Raw genomic sequence first — 22190 nt, forward strand, 5'->3', positions numbered from 1 at the left:
CGTGTAAACGTGTCACTCCTGATGAGCGGCGTGTAAACGTGTCACTCCTGATGAGTGGCGTGTAAACGTGTCACTCCTGATGAGCGGCGTGTAAACGTGTCACTTCTGATGAGTGGCGTGTAAACGTGTCACTCCTGATGAGCGGCGTGTAAACGTGTCACTCCTGATGAGCGGCGTGTAAACGTGTCACTCCTGATGAGCGGCGTGTAAACGTGTCACTCCTGATGAGCGGCGTGTAAACGTGTCACTCCTGATGAGCGGCGTGTAAACGTGTCACTCCTGATGAGCGGCGTGTAAACGTGTCACTCCTGATGAGCGGCGTGTAAACGTGTCACTCCTGATGAGCGGCGTGTAAACGTGTCACTCCTGATGAGCGGCGTGTAAACGTGTCACTCCTGATGAGCGGCGTGTAAACGTGTCACTCCTGATGAGCGGCGTGTAAACGTGTCACTCCTGATGAGCGGCGTGTAAACGTGTCACTCCTGATGAGCGGCGTGTAAACGTGTCACTCCTGATGAGCGGCGTGTAAACGTGTCACTCCTGATGAGCGGCGTGTAAACGTGTCACTCCTGATGAGCGGCGTGTAAACGTGTCACTCCTGATGAGCGGCGTGTAAACGTGTCACTCCTGATGAGCGGCGTGTAAACGTGTCACTCCTGATGAGCGGCGTGTAAACGTGTCACTCCTGATGAGCGGCGTGTAAACGTGTCACTCCTGATGAGCGGCGTGTAAACGTGTCACTCCTGATGAGCGGCGTGTAAACGTGTCACTTCTCAGACAGAGTGCAGCGTAATGTGTCACTGAGATGAGCCAAACGCCGCGCTCTTGTGCCATGATTGTATAATTCTGTAACGGACTGACACCAGACTGAGGTTATAGTTTTATTGTCTGCAGAAACTTCCAAACTTCCATCAAGAATAAATGATCTTTACGATTTACATTTTTGTTTGTTTTTTATTCGGCATCAAAATGACATATTTCTTTGCAGATAATGTAGTGGCAAAAATCTCTTGTTAAGACAAAGAAGCAAGTTGTCTCGTTTCAAAAGTAAACTGTTTAATCTTGTGGCTGAATCAGAAAGAAACTCGTGTGGACTCGGCCATTCTCATGGAAGGCCGAGTCCACGCGTCTGTCTCTTGCCTGCTCCCCAAAATGTGTGTCTCCCAAGTCCTCCCTTCCCACCTCTGTCCCCTTCCTTAAATCACCGATGGTCACATGACCACACACACACAGAAGTTCCCGGTCACTGGTCTCTCAGGTACAAAGGAACCAAGGAGCAAATTGGACATCAAAGAAACAGTGGTTTCAGGAAGGAGACAATACATAACATTTGCATTAATTCAATTCACATGTCTTGCCTAGTGTGAAACATAACGTGGGACTTCCTAGCCACTCCAGGGAGTCCGGACATGTAAATTTCCAGGCCGAAAGGGGTTGTCAGGCTGTTAGAACTAAATCTGATTAGAAATAGAATTGAAAGTTAAAAAGTAAAGGGCCAGATTATATTTTTTCCACAACAGACCTCTCCCGTGATAATTTAGGAAACTCGCTTTCCTAATTAATCACAATCAGAAAGAAAAAATAAAATATCACTACGTCAATACACCATAAATGAGCTGCTGTTTGGAAGAGTAAAAAATTTAAAAAAATTAAAAAGTCTATCTTAAAGTTGTACACAGGCATAGGATTCATGGAGGAAACCAACAAACAAAATAAAATGAAACAATAAACAAAACATAATAAACTTCAGCAGTTGAAAGACAAATGGTCATTGTACAAACAACATAAGATTATGAGATGAAGTAAACCAATCAAAGTTATGTAGAAACCAGATCACAATATAGAAATATTACAGTATGAAAATAAGTCAAAAAGTAAAAGGATAATAAAAAGATAAGTAAAATGAAAACCAACAACAATGTAATCATGTTCACTGTCAAAAATAAAGGTGACAATAAACAAAAGTAAAAGGATAGAAATAAAAACAAAAATCAGGTTTTATGGCCCGTTAGTGTGATGCTGATCGCGCTTTGTAAACATGGGATCACACAGGTGAACAGAATCAGAATGATTACTATAACGATTGCAAAGGCTATGAAACCATAATGTCAAAAGAATCAGGGCAAAAACCAACCCAATAGCGTAAATCGCGATTCTAAAGTTCAATGTTCTGGTTTTAGATTCAATCTTCTCATCCAGTAGGGTCCATTTAGAGCTCTGTGTGTCCAAGGTTCCCACCTCACGCGGAGGGTGGGACATGTTTGTGTCTGGAGACATGAATGTGTGTTTGTGTGAGTGTAAATGGGTGCAGATGAAAAGCAGCGCTCAGGCTTGCACTTTTATCTTGTCTTGGGCTTGTCTTTGTGTTGTCCAGGCTGTGGTTTCTGTGGCGAGCTGGGACTCTTTCCCCTCTCAGTCAGATCTGATGATTCCATGCTGCTGTCGTGTCCAAACCCTCTGTACGTTACGTGCGCCACATTTGCGTCTTTGGCTTTGTTGGCTCTGCTGCTGCTGCTGCTGCTGCTGTTGTTGCTGCTGCTGCTGCTACTGCTACTGCATAGAGTGTCATAATGGCGTGTGTGCCTGTACAGTTCGTTGAGCGTTGGTTTCCCAATGCCGCGCACACAAGTTAGTTCAATATTTTGGACAATGTTCTGGCTCGGGTCTTTGAGTTTTGCCCAAACAGTGGACGCCTCGCACGGCGTGTCCAGCATTTCTTGTATGATCCTCTGCTTCTCTGAACGAAGTGGCTCCAGTGTAGTTTTCTTCAGATGTTTTGACGGGTTTGACTGACTGAGAAGGAGGATGAGCCCAGCTGCGCCGACAGGTCCACTCTGTGTAAAGAGAAAATTCTGCACACAGTAATTTGTTCTTTTTGTTGTTGTGTGTGTTATGTTGTAAGTGGAGGTGCGGATGTTTGTGTGTGTGTGTGTTATGTGGACAAGGATTTTCGCTCTCTCTTGTTCACATTATTACAGTTTCCCAAAACTATATTGCATACATTCAATATTTCATCAAATAATTATAAAAAATCCAAAAATCACAAATGTGTTCAATATCTCCTTTTTTAACATCAACTCAATATATCTCAAACTCATTCAAACAGTATCCAGCATCTTTTCTGCAGGGTCTACCACTGGCTACAGTTTTTGTTTTTGGTGGAATTATCACAAACAAAGGATTTACGAACAATACATAAACTTCCGTCCTTTTTCGACGGGAACTTAAACACAACAGTTTCGGTTTTAGGGTACACAATGCTTGAAAACAATCTTATTTCCCCCCCCTTTTTTTTTTTTTTTTTTTTTTTTTTTAAAAGAAGAACGGCACATAGCAGATTTCTAACAGCGCACACAACGGGCTAAAACAAAATTACAAAAACATCAATAAATAAAAATGTTAGAGTTAAAATTAAGATTCCAATCCAACTCGAATTAGGATTGGCGTCGTAATCTTGCACACAGCTCTAATATTTTGGAGTTACAGTTAGAATTAGAGCTTTGTTTAATCACAAAGTTTCAAACAAAGCGCTAACTCATTCACACAGCTCTAACTCGATCATTATTCGCACACAGCTCTATTTGTTGAAGTTACAGTTAGAATTAGAGCTTTGCTTAATAACAAAGTTTCAAACAAAGCGCTAACTCATTCACACAGCTCTAACTCAATCATTATTCGCACACAGCTCTATTTGTTGAAGTTACAGTTAGAATTAGAGCTTTGTTTAATCACAGAGTTTCAAACAAAGCGCTAACTCATTCACACAGCTCTAACTCAATCATAATATATTTGTTTCTGAGTTACAGTTAGAATTAGAGCTTTGTTTAATCACACAGAGTTCAAAACAAAGCCCTAACTCATCCACACAGCTCTAACCCAAAAATTTGTTTAAATACAAAATTTAAAAAAATAAATAAAAATAAAATAAAAATGGAGTTGGACTCCGAAAACACGTTACACGTGTAAAAGTGCGTACAATCAGTTGGACTGATTTAGAAAGGAGTTGGACTCCGAAAACAAGTTACCCGTTGTGGCTAGGTGGCTATCTTACAGATTATATTTGCACACAGTTCTTCTTTTTTTTTTTTTTTTTTTTTTTTGAGTTACAGTTAAACTAGAAGACATGTTCTATTTAGAACATGTCTTTAAGTCATTCACGCAGCTCAAACCCAATTGTCTTCATATATATATCCTAGTCGTTCAATTGAAATACAAAAATCAAAACAAAACAACTCACACACAAGGTCCTTTTCACCCAGCGCCGGAGTCCTTTCTCCAGGGCCCCTGTGATGCAGCCCTCACGTCTCAGAAGTGGAGGTACGAGGCTTAGGTGGCAAAATTGCTGAATCACACGGTCCCTGGAAATTGGAATTGCCGGTCGAGGGATCCTGCCAACAACGCCAAATTGTGGTAGCAAAAATCTCTTGTTAAGACAAAGAAGCAAGTTGTCTCGTTTCAAAAGTAAACTGTTTAATCTTGTGGCTGAATCAGAAAGAAACTCGTGTGGACTCGGCCATTCTCATGGAAGGCCGAGTCCACGCGTCTGTCTCTTGCCTGCTCCCCAAAATGTGTGTCTCCCAAGTCCTCCCTTCCCACCTCTGTCCCCTTCCTTAAATCACCGATGGTCACATGACCACACACACACAGAAGTTCCCGGTCACTGGTCTCTCAGGTACAAAGGAACCAAGGAGCAAATGGGACATCAAAGAAACAGTGGTTTCAGGAAGGAGACAATACATAACATTTGCATTAATTCAATTCACATGTCTTGCCTAGTGTGAAACATAACGTGGGACTTCCTAGCCACTCCAGGGAGTCCGGACATGTAAATTTCCAGGCCGAAAGGGGTTGTCAGGCTGTTAGAACTAAATCTGATTAGAAATAGAATTGAAAGTTAAAAAGTAAAGGGCCAGATTATATTTTTTCCACAACAATAACCAATGTCCCATTGTATTTGAGTTTCAGCTCCCTGTTTGTCACTGCCATGTTAGCCACACAAACATATCAATAACCACAAATGTAACAAATGTAATGTAATGAGTCCACACACAATTTCCCACCATCATTGTCAAAAACACATTTTTGACACATACCTATTATGTTTGTGTGATAAAATGTGAATATATGATTATATTTCTGTGATGTATTTTATCTGCATAATAGTGATATTTTATCTGCATCATTAGTCTCTGTAGGAAGTTATTAGTTAGACACTTTGAGGTGTCTGTGTGCATGAAGTGCTATACAAATAAAATTGACTTGACCTCACTTGACATGTTATTTACTTAAAAAATAAATACTTATTTTACAAGACTACATATCCATTTATAATTTAATTTTTTGTTTACATTTATACCTTGGAGTTGAATGAAATAATCTTAAGTGTAGTTCTTTTAACATCACTACATTATTAAGGTACATTTTGAACATGTACTGACATTTTCACCTCTTACTCATAAGGTTAGTAGTTTAATCACTCCAAAAGGTCCAGATCCTGGTCCAGATCCTGGTCCAGATCCTGGTCCAGATCCTGGTCCAGATCCTGGTCCAGATCCTGGTCCAGACCTATTCTACCTGACTAGGACATAATAATGATAATGATCTAATAAAGGCTATAATCTTGTCCAATACAATTAGTAAATATGGTCCTGATCTGGGTTTTCTGAAGGTCTAGATTCCTGTTTTAATCTCAGACTCTATTGTTGGAAGGACGGTGTGTATTTTGAGGCTGGATTGAACACAAATAAATGAACATTTTGAAGTATCACATAACGGGAGGTGGAAATGACAAATCTCGCATTTAGAAGCATTAACTCGCAAATTTTGAAGGGTGCAATCATATTTTATGTCATCAAATTGTACGGGACATAATTTTCGAGAAGTTTGAACAAGGTTCAAATTTGTATATATTTCTATTTATTCGTCAAATCATAATTGTATTTTAGAGGACATTTGTAATTGTGTTTACATGTTTGAGTGAAAGTGTGTTTTAGTGTAAAGCATGTGAATCGTCTTTACACTACACTTTGACCCAGAAGTCTCAAAGTCCTCTCTGCCCCTGACTTTAATACCCATTCGCCTGAGCGTTTTTGATGCGCTCTCGCCACGTTATCGATCAAGGATTATCTCTAAATACACATAAGGCGCACATAATTGATCTTGATGGAGCCTCTGATTCCCGGAGGCTCCACGGAGCAAAACAAGCCGCAGGTAATGAGTCCGGAGACAGCGGAGGCCCTGAGCACACGGAGAGCCAGGATCTCCATGGAGGCTCAATACAAACACATTTAGTCTTTCATTTGTGACTCAAAGTGCATATGACGGGTTCTCATGTTTCTCTGTCTATTACTAAACTGACAACAATCCTGTTTTTGGATTAAATAAGGTACATCTTTTTCGGCAGCTATTGTGAAAAAAAAGAAAAAATAATAATCAACTTTTGTGTATTTATGCAAACAGGGAAGATGTTGAACTTTGTGCCAGTTTTTGTGTCATGTCATATAACCAGACAGATAAACCGCAAATCCCCCCTGTGAATTCTAAACAGGGCGAATTTTAGAATGCAAACTATTCTGATTACTTGTCTCCATGGAGATAGATAAGATAAATACCATGTGGAACTTTCCTGGCCACGCAATAACATCTCCATGACGACAAACACGTGGCAGAAGCTCCACCAGAAAAGCCCAGATGATGGACAAAGAGGGCATTTGGTAAAAAACAACCTAGCTTTCTCAAGACCTCGATTAATTACTCCACGTTCTTTCATTGGTTCCGTGACCCGTCTGTTCACTGAAAGTTTATGAACAAGTGCAGCTTATATAAAGTTCCTTGAAGTGGTCTGACTGGAAAGACAAAGTGTCGCGGACATCGTGTGGACATTTGAGTTTACGGTCCTTCAAACGACCGCTCCATGTGAGTTAGTCTGAGTCAAGAGCCGGCGAGGCTTTTTCCACTCCTCGCTAAGTGGACATTTTATAGATTGTGATTCTCATTGTTGCTCCTTTCTGTGCAGATCTTTACTGATTTTACTATATGTATGTGTGTTGTGCCAATGAGGAATGTAAGTTTAAACTGCTTCAATGTCATGAAAGAAATGGCCGTGTAGTAAAAGTTGTATCGTGATTTCTTTTAAGAGCAAATGTGACGTCTTCGTGTATCTTTCCTGGGACGATCGTAAAATGGTAATAGTGTAGTCGAATATCCATCCTACAAGTACAAGGGCTGCAACTAACAGTTATTTTAGTCGACTGGTCAAACAGTCTGAGACAATTTAAATATTTGTAATATTCACCCATAAAGTAGTTGTTTTTTTGACATTTTAATTTAATAATGCTACTGTCTTTGTTATAAAATATATGTGTGTTAAAGGTCCCATAACATGCAAAATCGACTTTTCAGAGCTTTTAACCTTCTTACATTGCTATTTGTGCTTCATATATTTTTTTGATTCCCGCAGTGTTTAGCTATATTACAGACTATCTCCTTTCCGCGAATCTCCAAACTGACGGGCGGTGGGGCAAGACCGCGTCATAACCACAGGCACGCGCCACCATCCTCCCTCCCCCCTCTCCACCCCCTCCCCCTCTCGCCTCTCTTTTTTTTTAGTCTATGCAATTTACAAGTCAGATCTGTGGGTAGGCAAGCCCAGTTACAATTCAGAGTGCTTTTCATGGGTTTCAGAGTGATGAGAGTTTTGCACCTTTGCCAAAGCAAACAATTACATCTTTTGAATGGGCAAAAGTCACTCAAAATGTCACGTACAAACAGGAAACTGAAACTCATCCAGCAATAAACAGCTTGGAATGGTAAATTGCAAGAACTGAGCTGAGTCATTACTTTTATGTATAGTTGTAATTGATTAAATTGTTGGGAGTTGGTGTTACTTGCACCTGGAACTCCAAATTGTAAATCTTATGGTTGCTAAACGTCGTGGGTGTTTCTCAGCATCTAGTTTTACTCTTGCTTCGCTCGTGGTCAGAACATCGAGATCTGGTCAAACCCAGTGCAGCTCCATCGTTGAACCCATGCGATCACTTGCAGCGGATTCTTGAGATTAAAAAAATAAAGTTTACATCTTGACCTCAAATGTTTCACTGTTACATGTTTGAATTTAGTTTATTCTGGTGTTGTTTTTGTGCTGCTTCTTGGCCCGGGTCATCAATGTAAAGGAGAATGTGTTCTCAACTGACCTGCCTGGTAAATATTGAATACATCATTGGTTTGAGGCTTCATTGTGCCTAATTAACTGTTAATTAAATAGAGGGGTTTAGTCCCTGACGGGTTTAGTCCCTGACGGGTTTAGTCTGGCAGTTCATCCCCGGGTTTACTCTGGCCTAAACCAAACTACTCCCGGGGTTATTCTGAGCAGGCATTGATCTGGCCCGTTACAAGAGGCAAAGAGGAAGTATTTAAATGCATCTAACTCGTTCTTCTCCTTTGACACAAAGTTAATAATCACATGCTTTCGCTTTGGGACTCATTCATGGCTTTGGAACAGCTTTTTTCAGGCGGTGAAGTGAAACTCATGTTTAAAAGAGATTAAATGCTTTTGCTCGTCAAGTCGTTTATAAATTGTAGCTAAATATTTGACTGCTATTTGGACATTTACTGTAAGTACCCACGCTGCGCTCTTTATTTATATTTTTCTTATGCGGATGAAATGCTTTATTTTTAGATACAAATTGCACACAGAGCTATAATTTTGTCACAATATGCTGCTTTCAAAATAAAATAAAAAATTGGCTCATTTACAAGAAATAAGTGTTCAGAGAAATCGTTTTGCAGCCACATTTTGTCCAAAAACAGTTTGTTAGATTTGTCTGTACTTAAAATGTACTTTGAGAGAAACTTTGACATTTAGAGTTGTCTGCACTGAAAAGGCATTTGTTATTCTGAAGTTTGTAGATTGACAGTGTATAATTTGTTTCTTTAAATGCCCTATGGCGTTCATATTAATTCAGTCTAATCAGAAATAAAGTACATGTTTTGACTGCTCGTGTCAATGTCAGGCAGGCAGATTGGTGCCAGGCTTATGGTGAAACTACAATATGATATATATTGAATCCTATTGTTTACTGCTGATAAAACATGTGGTTTATTTGTGGATAAGAGTTTGGCAAACTGAAATAACATAAATAAAACTGTAATAAAATATAGTTGTTTAAACATAAAAAGTGAATAAATAAAAATATAGCCAGATAAACATCTCTGCTAAAAAATACAGCTACAATTCATGAAACTTAATCTGAAAAAGCACACATTTTCAATCTGAAGTGCACAGAAGTGATTATTGCATATACTGCCTATATACTGACTATGCATATGTCAAACACATGGCTGAATATAGTTGTCTTATTTCCAAACGCAGGCTCTACATTTCCTCTTGTTAATCATGTTTGCTTTGAAAATGGGGACTTCCTTTTATGAGCGTGCTGTTTCCTCCTGCAGCAGCACAACTCTTTTCATGTTTCTCGTGTCTCTAATGAGTGGAGGGTTCAATGCCGGGGCCAAACGGCGCCTGGCCACTGCTGTGTTTGTGTGCACTGTGTTGCACTTAACTTATGCAACATGAAAGTTTAAAAAATGAAAGAACACTTGTAAAACATGACTGTGGCATAACAGTATGTTTTTGTAGAAGTAGTATCTCGTTTGAGCTGATGTTTAGTGAGGATGGTTGGACATGGATTTTTTTGAGCCAATATCGAGATAATATTTTTCTCACTGATATCTATATTCAGATTTGATGTTGTATGTTTTCTGCGTGTTATATATATTGTCTATATCTGGCATATACAATTATTATTTGCATGAATGTGTCTACATACAGACATATTTTAGCCTAAAGCTTTTCTATTGATTATCACTGTTTAGTTCTGATCAATCTGAACTAAGGAACATTTATTTATGGTAAACAAAATAGGTTGTTAATACATTTATATCAAGCATAATAAAGATTTTGGAACAGTCAAACTCTTAAAGGGTTAGTGTTGAGTTGTGTCAGTAAACAGCAGTTATGAGCCCAGAGCAAACAATTGTCTTATGATAAAATAAAAACTATAGCTCATAATATAAGGAATTGTAATTTGGATCATATGTTTTAAAATGAAAGTTGGGGAGACCAACCATATCACAAGGACCAACTATTCTGAGTTGGTTGTTATGCTGCGTTCATGTGGTCATCGGCCAGGTTCAGACTTGTTTGCATTAATGTGCTTTTATCCAAACATGTAAGGATTGTAATGTCAACAGTGTTGAATTATTAGAGATATAAATAGTAAGATGTGTTCATTACAGAAAAAGATTCAGTTGTTGTCATCTGGACACTGTTTTTGTCATTCTCAATCCACGGATCAAGTCTGAGAAGGAGATGTTCATTCTTCTCTGAGTAACTCTGCCAACCGGGCGGAGCCTCCTGATTAAAGTCCTGTTTATCGGTTTTCTTGTGCAAATCTGTTGCCCTTATGATATGGAAAACTGACAGTAAACCGCTGAATGTAGTTGAATGTAGTCAAACACCTCAAATGTTGCAGAAATTTGACAAATCTTCACACAGCAGTGGACGCTGAGCTGGGCAGCTGCTTTTAACTCAACGTCCAGAGTTCTTGTGTGAGCGCCATGTGCATTTTTCAACTTGATAAAACAATTTTCCAGAGTTTCCAAAAACCACATGAACACAGCATTAGCCGCTTTTAAAAACGTGTTAGAACTTTATTTTTACTTTCCTAAACTGATATGACACATTCATTTTAAGTAAGGTTATTGAACTGTTGTTTGACAGTTCTGCTTTTGCTGAGAAAGAAAACTTTGCACACTACTTTCTATCATCAAGATCAAATAATTAGGTGATAGACGCACTCTATGGAACACAATGATTGACTTGTAATGGTTGTGTGTGATGAAAGCTGCTGTCGTGAGTCATTCGGCACAGCCTCCTGTAAAGAACAAACATGTTTTTGTCCGTAATGGGCCACTGCCTGGTCACCTCTCATTAAATCAATTAGCCTTAGCTACACTCAGAGTCAGGCCAGGTGAAGCAGTAATAAGTAAGTAATACTTATTGATATTGTTTTAATATACATTTGCATTTAAAACATAGGTCACAACAGTATGGTTATAATTACTGTTGTTCAATACGAAGGAATAGACAATGATTATTTTTTTAAAAAGTCATTAGACAACAGACTGTAATTGTCAACATAAAATAATGTTACCGTGTGATCTTTCACTAGTTCTGATGAAGCTCAAGATTACTCGAAATAAGGCAAAGTTTCTCTTGTATTTTTTAGTAAACTTGTTGAAATGTGCATCTAAAACACCAGCAGCATATTTGGTTTGGGCCGACTAACTGCTCAAAGAAAAGACATAATGATGTCTACAAATAATTTATATTAAAAAAACATGTTTTTTTTAAAGGTGGTATGGACGATTTTTTTCAGCAATTTTTTGTATCATATTTCCTCGTGGCGTGGATAAATCATTTGTCCTGCCACGTATCAATCATAAAACGCACCTATCGCTCACCTGCAGCCGCGTCAGGCTCGTCCCCATGTTTCCGCGTGCCTAAGCGCATTGATCTATCATAATATAGTTCCCTCAGTGTACGGGGCAAAATGAAGACGGAGAAAGACAGTTCGAGCTGACGCAGAAGTGGACAGAAATCTACGGGAGACGAGAGATGCGATGCGCTCCGATGCGCTAATAAACAAACGCACGTGTGTGTTGTATCAGTCCACACGGGGGAGTGCGCATGTGCACTTCCGCCTGAGTTCTCAAATCGCCGAAAAATCGTCCATACCGCCTTTAATTTGCTTTTGTTTACTGTATAACTGAGTTTGTAGTTATTTAAAATGACATACTTTGGAGGAAATTATGAACACTGGCCCTACATATAATATATATGGGCAGAGCTTCTGGACCATCGGCATGAAAAAAAACATGTCAGTCGATCTCCAATTAGCGTTTAGTTTTTAATGCCGTTGACAGAACAGGTTGAAATCAAAGAATGATTAGAGTTATAATTAGGTTATTGGCCATTTAGACACTACAGCTGGTTTCTGCCATTGTACCCTTGAGCAAGACCGTGGAGAGGCTGTAATTGAACCTAAAGATATGATATTTAAAATGTTAAAAACTCTATCGAGCAGATTTGACGTAGATTGCAGGCGTAGGTGGGACTGAATCTGAAGCACTAAATTAGGCACTAGCTTTTATATTTATATTTATATTGTTATTATATGTTATATTTATGTGTATTTAATTGTAGTTTTGTACAGACCTTCAGTATCTCGTTTTTTTTTTTTTCCAGTTTATACATTTTTTAGTCTTATAAATTACTTCCTGAATGTAAATAATGGCATCACACTTGGAAATGTGTTACCTTAGCAACCATGCTGTACACTGGGCAAGAACTCTTTATATGTCGCAAAATATATTATTAGACAATTACAAATACCAATACATAAACACTTCTATTTTGTTGCCTCAAAGTGTAAATGGTCCAAAAAATGTGTTTCTTGAGTGAAAATAACGTCAATAAGAACTTTGCTCTACTTTTTGTCATTTTTTAAAAGATAGTTTTCTTCTTCTCCTCACAAACAGCTTTAGATTGTTGTAAAACTATATTTTTAGTTATTATCCCACCAAATAAAGTCATAATTAGAAAATCATAAAAACTTTTAAAATGAATGAATGTAAGATAATCAAATGTCCTGTTTATGGACATTCCACAACATTTTGGGGACATATTATCATAAAAACAATGTAATATTTAGTTTTAAATTGTGAATTGCTAAAATAACTATGATCAGTTTTTATCTCTCTGAAACCAATTTGTTAAAGGCTAAATCATAAAACATATTCTACTTTGACTATAGCTTGAGAAGTCCACAAAGTTCCTCTTGAGAAATATGTTACAACTTGGCCCGGGAAGTTGCTTATTGATTGCATTAAAAGCCAGACCCTGAAAAGTAAGTAAATAAAACAAAAATATTTGCACCTATAGGAATACTAAATTGGCATTTTCTGACTTTTAAAATGTTTCTTGGAGCCAGCCTTGCTTCTTCCCTCATTAGCTCTGTGACCCTTTGTCCACTATTTTTACAGTCTCTAGTCTTCGCTGCCAGGGACTTTTTGGACCATATTTTGATTTTAACGGCTCATAATTACAACCATGTGGCTTTAAACACAAGATGCTCCTGCTGCTTGGCTCCTGGCTCTCGCTGGAGTTAAGGCTCTCTCGGGTTTCCACGGAGAGCGATAAAAGTCAGAGCACGTTAAAAGCCTAGGCGGCGCTGATGAAATGAGAGCGTGAGTTGGCTGTATTTGAACCGTGATTAGTGAATTCCTCTGCTCCACGCGGCCGGTGAGAGATGAGAGCGCGGTATTTGGGTATTCACGCTGCTCCTGTCTGTCCGGCCCTTTTAGGAAGCTGATACTTACAGAAAAACTAGGAAAGTAACAGTGTTGGTGTGTTTTTTGGGGTTTTTTTGTGCTTCCGAGTCTGAACCTTTTAGTAAAAACTGTGAAATGCTGGTCTTCTGAATAAAATAAAAAGTAGTAGTAGTGTTACAGTACAGCTCTAATATCGCATCATTTTCTGTTGCTATCTTGTTTTTATTTTGCACTGCGCTTAAAGGCGCTGCACCTGATTTTTACGGTGTGAAAACGTGAAAACAGAACGAGTTCATTATAAACTCTTTACAGCAGTCCACATGTATTGCTCGTTTGTCTAATGCCTCCTGAGCAGCCTAAATATTCACAGTATTTTCCACAACTTGAGGCCAAAGCAGGTTTATTGCCCTTGTCAGTGAACACAGTTCACAAACATAGGAACTTTTCTCTGCGTCAAGGTGCAACATAAAGTAATGAATAATAAAATAATAATAATAATAGCAACGTCTATAGCAGGGGTGGGCGAACTACGGCCCACGGCCCGTTTGTCTTTATAATCCGGCCCGCCAAACATGCCAAGTAATATTAAAAATATATATATATATTTTTTTTTTTTGTTGACCTTAGGCATCTGTCTGCACTTGTATCCTTAATACAGATGATGTGAAATGAATTAAATAATAGATTGAATAGCCTATGTTTGACAGAAAAGTTGTATTTTATATGATTTTTAATAAAAAAAATTTTAAAAAAGTTCACACCAATGATCGCGGGCCGGCCGCCGCTACTTACCTAGATTCGAATATGGCCCTCAGAGGAAAATAATTGCCCACCCCTGGTCTATAGAGTCACATATGGCATGCATTAATTAAGTAAAAAATAAAGAATGAACTTGTCTCGCTATGTACGCAGATATTTACACAAAAATGTACAGATGGTCGGAAATAGTGTGGAAAGTGAACGGTGTGTGAATAGTATTGGTTGAATAATTGTTAACGTGACAGGTGTCAAGTGTGGATGAGTCCAACGGCAGAGGGAAAGAAACGGTTCTTGAACTTCCCGCCACTGAGCCACTCCCCTCAGCCTCCTGCCTGAGGGGAGTGGCTCAAATAGTCCTTGTCCAGGGTGAGAAGGGTCAGCAGTACAGGTCCTGAAGGGATTAAAGTCTACAGCCGATCACCTTCTCAGCAGAGCATACAATGTGCTGTAGTCTCTGTTTGTCCCTGGCTGTGGCTCCAGTGTACCACACGGTGATGGAGGTGAGGATGGACTCAATGATGGCCGTGTAGAACTGCACCATCATCTGCGCTGGCAGCTTGGCTTTCCTCAGCTGCTGCAAGAAGTACATCCTCTACTGGGCCTTCTTGATGAAGGAGCTAATGGTGAGCTCCCACTTGAGGTCATGGGTGATGGTGGTGCAGAGGAAGCAGAAGGAGACTACGGTGGTGATGGGGGAGTCTGTGATGGTGAGGGGGAAATCCACCATAATCTCCACTGTCTTCTGGGCATTGAACTGCACCAGGACACCAGCCGGTCCACCCCCCTCCTGTAGACGGACTCATCCCCGTCTGAGACATAAGGGCGGTATCGTCTGCAAACTTGATCAGTTTTACAGAGTCGTGGCTGGAGGTGCAGCAGTTTGTGTACAGGGAGAAGAGCAAAGGAGAAAGTACACAGCCCTGTGGAGCTCCTGTTCAGATAGTCCGTGTGTCTGAGACATTCAAGTCCAGATGGTGCAAGATGAAGTGGAGTGCCAGGTTGATGGCGACGTTTACTCTGTTGGCGAACTGCAGGGGGTCCATCAGGCGGGAGGTGAAGGACTTGAGGTGAGGCAAGACGTACGTCAGCGCCACAGGTCTGTAGTCATTAAGCCCAGTGATCCGGGGCTTCTTGGTGCAATGATGGACGACTTGAAGCAGGCTGGGACATGGCATGACTCCAGGAAGGTGTTAAAAAGGTCTGTGAAGACGGGGGTCAGTTCATCGGCACAGTGTCTCAGGAAGGCGGCAGAGACACCGTCTGGTCAAGCAGCTTTTCGGGGGTTGGATTTCTGCTCACATCCTGCCTTTGAACTGAGAGAGTGGTGGGCCACAGTGGAGGAGGGGATGGTGGTCTCGAACCTGGAGTAGAAGGTGTTGAGTTCCTTGGCTAGTTTTCAGTCGTCTGCAGCGTGGGGGCTCTGGGCTTGTAATTGGTGAGAAGCCGGAGCCCATTCCACACAGAGGCGGGGTTGTTGTCAGAGAACTGCTGTTTCAGATGTGTATTGTACTGACATCTAGCTCTCAACACCTCCCTGCTAAATCCGCTGCCGCCTTCTGCCGCCTCAACTGTCTCAGTTTGGGTGTGAACCAGGGTTTGTCATTAATGAAAGTGACTTTCTGCGGAGAATACAACGCTCAGTAATTAGTTGTATGAAAAGCGATGTGGTCTCATTTTCACCCAAATAGATGCTTTTATGATTACTCTGTATTAAACTGGACACAGGCCTTTTAAAGAGGCACTATGCAACTTTTCTGGTGGAGAGTCTGCCACCTGTTTGTCTCCATAGAGATGCCAAATTTAATGCCAAACTGTTCAATATCAACATCTTAATTTCTTCATTAATTCAATGACTCAATTGTTTTGTTTTGTTTTGTTTGAAGTTAGATTTTTCAAAATGACAATGTTACTAAAATATTGCAGAATGTTGTAGAATATGTTGCAATAAAAATGAGACATGTGCACCTTTAACTTTCAGAATCACAGTCAGAAAAGTGTTTATTGTCATTGTCAGTGAACAAACTAGGAACTTGCTTTGGCAATAAGGTGAAACATACGACAATTATATTATATTATATATAATATTAATAATAATAAATAACAAAATATATCTAACAAAGAATGCATGAAATAAAGAATTTACTAATAGAATAAAAATAGACTTGGTCTTAGTATTTACACAAACTGTAGGATGTTGTAGGATCTTTACATTGATTTAGTTTGATTCTGATAACTTCACCACAAAGGGGGAAACAAACTGGATTTTTTTTTTTTTTTTTTTTTTTAATGTTGTTTAAACTTGTTAACTTTTAAATGTGTTTTTGTGTTTGAAAGGTGTGTCTCCACCGAGCACAACGTCCCTGACCTCCAGCTGTGCCTCCTCAGGACTGGGCTGTGAAGGTAGGAAAAGACTGCGTAACTACATTTATGAGTTCAAAATTGTGCTGTTTTGGGGAGTTTTGGAGATTTATTTTCTATGCTTTGGAGGCTCACCACTTCAAGCATTTTTTTTTTTACATTTTCATCCTTTATTACACAATGTAAAATGATTTAGGTTGTGTTTTAGAGGTTTTAAGTGTACGTGTGTGATGAGAAATTAAAGTGTGAGTGAATGTGAGTGTTCAACCACCTGTAATAGTCCTGGCACTGCACAGTCAAATTGAATCATTTGTGTACCTTTTTGTGACCCTTTTTGACCCCCAGGCTCTGATCATCTCCAAACACAACACAAATAATTGAAATACTTGAAGGCTCTGTAAAAAAATATTTTAAGAGACTTTAATGTATCTCCAGTTGTCATTTTAAATTATTTAAAATGTAAAAAACACACACACACACACACACACACACACACCACACACACACACACACACACGCACACACATGCACAGACACATGCACAGATACGCACACACACGTGCACACACACACAGACACACGCGTGTGTATATATAATATTTGGTACAGTATTTTAATTTATTTTTTTTCCATTTACGTGTGATGAAGGGTTAAATTATGTAAAATATGAGACACATTTGTTTAAATCACTGCACAGGCTTGTTCATTGTTAAAACTGTACTGAAAACCACTGATTACACTGCACAATCAGTCCATACAATAGCCCAAAGCATAAGCACGTAATCAGTTCATCAGAGGTCGTCCCCTCTCAGTCTTGTCACAAACCCTGTGTCCTGGAAGCTGAATTAAAATGTGATGGACATTTTTAATTGCATACCCCAGAGATACTTTCTGTTATGGAAAACCAGGGTCAAAACTAATGTAGACAAGCTTTGCGTAAACATGTTTTGAAAGGCAGTAATTTAACACCATAATTAAGAGCAATATCAGTATTTTTTTCATTACTGATTCAAATAGATTCATACAGCACATTATGATGCCAAGTATGAACATACCGTAGTATCTGGACAGAATGGGTCGACAGAAAAGAAGAGAGAAAGTTGGTCATCTGTTTGGTGGCTTAGTGTTAGTAGCCGCGTTTCGACTGACATTTAGTAATTCCAAGTTTGTGGCGTGGTGAGATGTGGCTAAAGCTAGAGTAAACAAGAAACAAATTCTGGTTTATCGTAATGTCTCTTTATGTAATGTGCTGGGTTTGGATCATGTTGAATGCATTAAGCAGCGGAAATGTAATATTTTGGGTTTTGAGGCGAGTGCCGTGCGTCAATAAACAGATAAACACGCCTTAAGCAGTACCCTCCAGGTACTCCTGCCCGGTTCAGATCCCCTGTGCTCACATTTTTGCTGCTGTACTATTTTGGGTTGGGTAAAACGGAGGCACACATTTCCTTACAAACAAGCTCACGTTTGTATCCATAAAAAAACATCTTCTGGGTAAACATGATATCAAACCAGAACAGGAAGTCGGTCGTGGACGGTAGCTTTGGGTCATTATTACAGTACAGCAGTTTGAATGTCAGTTCTCACACTTTCCACACCGAGGGACTTTTATTCTGAAAGGTCACTGCTGTTGAACGGTGCCCCAGAGACCGCCGCGGAGGAGACTTGGGTCTTTTTCCTGAATTGAACGATTAAGCAGCAGCAAAGGTCAGATCTCAGTGGCCCATGATACTGAGCAAATGATATTTCAGGAATTTGTAGATTGTTGGCTCTATTGGGATTATATATTGATTAGGTCATTATGAGTTCATGACTGACTATATGATTTCCACCTATAGTTCACCATAATTACAGCATAATACAAGTATACCTCATTTGTCTGCATACAAATACAAAAAAATGGCTATGCATGTGTGTATACAAACAAACAATTACAACTACATTTGAATGATCACCATGTTTTATAAGTAATTTATATAATAATCGTACATGGGTTGGGAGTTTACTATGTCTCCTGTTTCCCACTCAAATTCATCACTTTGCAATGTGTTTTTACCGTGATTTTGCAATGGTCAATTGTGTATCCAGTCAAATAAAAACAAAACTCTGATAAATGTTTAGGTTTAAATGCTGGGTAAGGCATACCAGAATTAAATATTGTAGTATTTTGTAGCCTTTATTGTGCCCGTTGGGAAACTTCTCCGAATTTGACCCATCCTTCAACCAGTACTTCATAATCATATTTTGATCATCGTAATGGTTATCTGGACTATACAGACTGGAACACATAGTAAAACACCTATTAACAAAGACAGTGACATTTGTAAATCTAAATGGGGAAAATAAACAATTCCTAACTTTCATCCATTAAACAGTTCTCCTACAGAAGACTATAGTCACCACATTTCAACCTTTACTTGGTTAAAATGTATTTAAAAAGTGTAGAATAGAAATAATTTACATTTGTTTACACATGAATTAACACGGCCCGAAAAGTACGGCACTCGAATACTAAAATAATTGTCAGTGACAGCCTTGACCTTGGGACACTTCTCCAGATCTTGATTGGGATTGTTTGGGAGTAGAATCTGCCATCATGAATAATTAACTGACAACCTAATCAAACCCCACCATGAAATTTGAATGACAACGTCCAAAAGGTAAGTTTGGTGTTGGCAGTACCAAATGCTGTGTTGTTGCTACACCCATGCATTGCTCATGTACTGCTTCCCATGCTCTTCCTGGCTCACTGGTCTCTGCGTGTCTGTGCTCTGGTCCTCCCTGTCACAGCCTCTTCCTCTACCTCCAACCCATCCACTGCCTCCACTAACTCCACCCCTGATACTAACGCAGGCACCACCCACGGTAAGACGCCACCCCATCGCCAAACTGCTCTGCCCCTTCTAAAGCTTTCATCACAATTGCATATCAGTTTTGTTTAATAATGTATGGTTCAATGTCTTACTTTATTGCTGTGGTTTGTTGCGGTTCCAAACTGAATTTAGCTGACAATAATTATAATAATAATAATAATAACTTTTATTTATATAGCGCTTTTCAGTGACCCAAAGACGCTGAACATAATAAAAAAGGGGGGGTATTTACAGACAGGGGGGACAACACGTACAATACACATTAATATACAGATAAAATGAACAAGACAGAAGAAGTAGAGAGAAAAAGATGGGGATGTAACAGGGGGTAGAAGAGTAGGCAATGGGGTAGAGGAGGCTAGGGGTAGGGGAGGTCATAGGCTTGGGTGAAGAGGTATGTTTTTAGGCGGGATTTGAATGTTGTGAGTGAGGGAGAGTGGCGGACAGGTTGGGGGAGGGAGTTCCAGAGTCGGGGTGCTGTTCGGGAGAATGCTCTGTCGCCAAAAGTTTTGAGTCGGGATGTTGGTGCAGTCAGGGTGAGAGAGGAGGAGGATCGGAGAGCTCGGGAGGGGCGGTGGGGGATGAGGAGGTCAGACAGGTAGGGGGGGGCAAGGTGGTGAAGAGCTTTGAAGGTGAGGAGGAGTATTTTAAAGTTTATGCGCTGCTTGATGGGGAGCCAGTGGAGAGAGCGGAGAACGGGAGTGATGTGATCATGGGACCGGGTGTGGGTGAGGAGGCGGGCAGCGGAGTTTTGGACCATTTGGAGTCTGTGGAGGGAATGGGAGGAGATGCCAGTGAGGAGGGAGTTGCAGTAGTCGAGGCGGGAGGAGATGAAGGCATGGATGAGGGATTCAGCAGCGGGGAGGGTGAGGCAGTGTCGGATTTTGGCGATGCGGCGGAGGTGGAAGTATGAGGTCTTGACGATGTGGCTGACATGGGGAGTGAAGGAGAGGGTGGGGTCCATGATGACACCGAGATTGCGTACCAGGGTAGAGGGGGTGATGGTCGAGGTGTCGATGCTGAGTGAAAAGGGACCAGTTTTATTGAGAGTGGATTTGGTGCCAATGAGGAGGAGCTCTGTTTTGTCACTGTTCAGTTTGAGGAAGTTGAGAGTGAGCCATGATTTTATTGTAGAGATGCAGGTTTCGATGTGGCTGAGGGGAGGGTTTTGGGTGGATTTGATGGTGAGGTATATCTGGGTGTCGTCAGCGTAGCAGTGAAAGTCCAGGTTGAGTTGGCGGAGGATGTGACCAAGGGGGAAGATGTAGCAGATGAAGAGGAGGGGCCGAGGACTGAGCCCTGGGGGACCCCCTGCGTTACTGGGGAGAGGGTGGATGAGTGACCGGAGAGGGAAATGAACTCTTGCCTGTTGGTGAGGTAGGATGTGAGCCAGTCAAGTGCAGAGCCCTCAACACCCAGTTGAGGGCTCTCAAATATTTCCCAACGTTCCCAGATCCACACTGTAATTTGCAGAATTGTCAGCTTACAGTCAGTTGTGGTATAGTGACAAATGCAACAAAAACGTAAGGTTACGGTTTATTTGAAACTTAATCAGGATTAGGTCGCACAATTCTGGAAAATTGCAATTTTTCTGTCAAGTAGTGAGATTGCGATTAGATTTACGACTCAAATGCATTCAGGAGAATTGACGAAAAGACTATGAAAATAGGACTATGAGCTGATAAACTAATAAAAGAATCACTGCAGTGTTAGCAGTTTTGTTGCAGAAAAAGACATATAGCTATTTGATGTTTGTGTGGGAAACTCTGATTCTATAATAGTTTCCCCCATTGCAATTCGCTAATTGCATCCTTTCAAATTGCAATTAATCTTGTAGTCACATATATATTGTTAAATTTGAATCAATCTTTTAAACTTGTTATGTGCTTTATCTACTAAAATCTGTGTCAGTTATACTAAGAATAAGTGCTAAGATTAAGTGCTAGAATATTGATTTAATTCAACCGCCAATGTGCATGTGACTTGATTATTTGACGCTGTATTACTTGGCCTTATTACTTGTATAACAGGATGCAGATTATGTCTTCCTGTGCCTAAATTTAGCCTTAAATGAAATGCAAAAGAGGAAAAAAAAAAAAAAAAAACATTGGGCAACCTCTACTTTATTGTGTTTCTGTTCTTGCGTAAAAGTTAAGCAAACATTTCATTAATCACTGATTCCGTTCTCTGTTTCCGTGGAGATTTGAAGTAAATTCCGACCTGCTGCATTGCTCCACTCTCTCCTCGTGTAGCTCCGCTCACTGCCAGCTCCGCTCACTGCCAGCTCACTCTCTGGCCTCTGGGTTTTTTTCCACATTATGGGCTCTCCTGTGTAAATAGACTGGCACTACAACTCGCTCCAGCGCTCCAAACACAATATGTATATTTCTTCCCATTTTGAGACCAACTTAGCACGGACCAGGGCCTTCTCAAATATTGTTTTCTGCAAGCAGCTTTGGCCCCCGGCAAGATTTAGGCACTGGTCCGAACCAGCTACACTCTGAAGTTGAGGCTTAAATTAGTTTTTAGACTTTTTCCATCAAATATTCAAACTATAAAATCTGGCAGAGCGTGACATTCCATCCAACAAAAAAAAGCCGATGACAACAATGGTTTCTCTATAAACTTTAAAACATCAAAAACAATGAAAATTGTCCATCATTCATTTTAAAAATGTGCTTGATGCCTCTGGATATAAACTCAAGTGTTAACAAAAGACATTTGCAGAAAAGTCTATATTCATAATAGTGAAATCCATGACAATTTCCAACTGTGTGTAATATGCTGTAATAGTTTTGATTCAGCAAA

The 22190-nt window shown here is 40.0% G+C and overlaps 1 protein-coding gene across 2 annotated transcripts in view; it reads left to right on the forward strand.

The window, feature by feature from the left end:
- The window catches only part of adgrg6 (adhesion G protein-coupled receptor G6), a 118220-nt gene that overhangs the window by 50624 nt on the left and 45406 nt on the right, over positions 1-22190 (forward strand). Inside the window, exons 8-9 of one of the 2 annotated variants that reach the window (XM_072440600.1) lie at positions 16486-16551; positions 19300-19374. In XM_072440600.1, the coding sequence (XP_072296701.1) occupies positions 16486-16551; positions 19300-19374 (141 nt within the window). The remainder of the gene's footprint in view (positions 1-16485; positions 16552-19299; positions 19375-22190) is intronic. The other variant, XM_072440609.1, reaches the window with a different exon arrangement.

Source organism: Eucyclogobius newberryi, unplaced genomic scaffold, assembly GCF_026437365.1.
Source record: "Eucyclogobius newberryi isolate DKJ021-1_F unplaced genomic scaffold, fEucNew1.0.hap1 SCAF_1, whole genome shotgun sequence".
Classification (NCBI taxonomy): domain Eukaryota; kingdom Metazoa; phylum Chordata; class Actinopteri; order Gobiiformes; family Gobiidae; genus Eucyclogobius; species Eucyclogobius newberryi.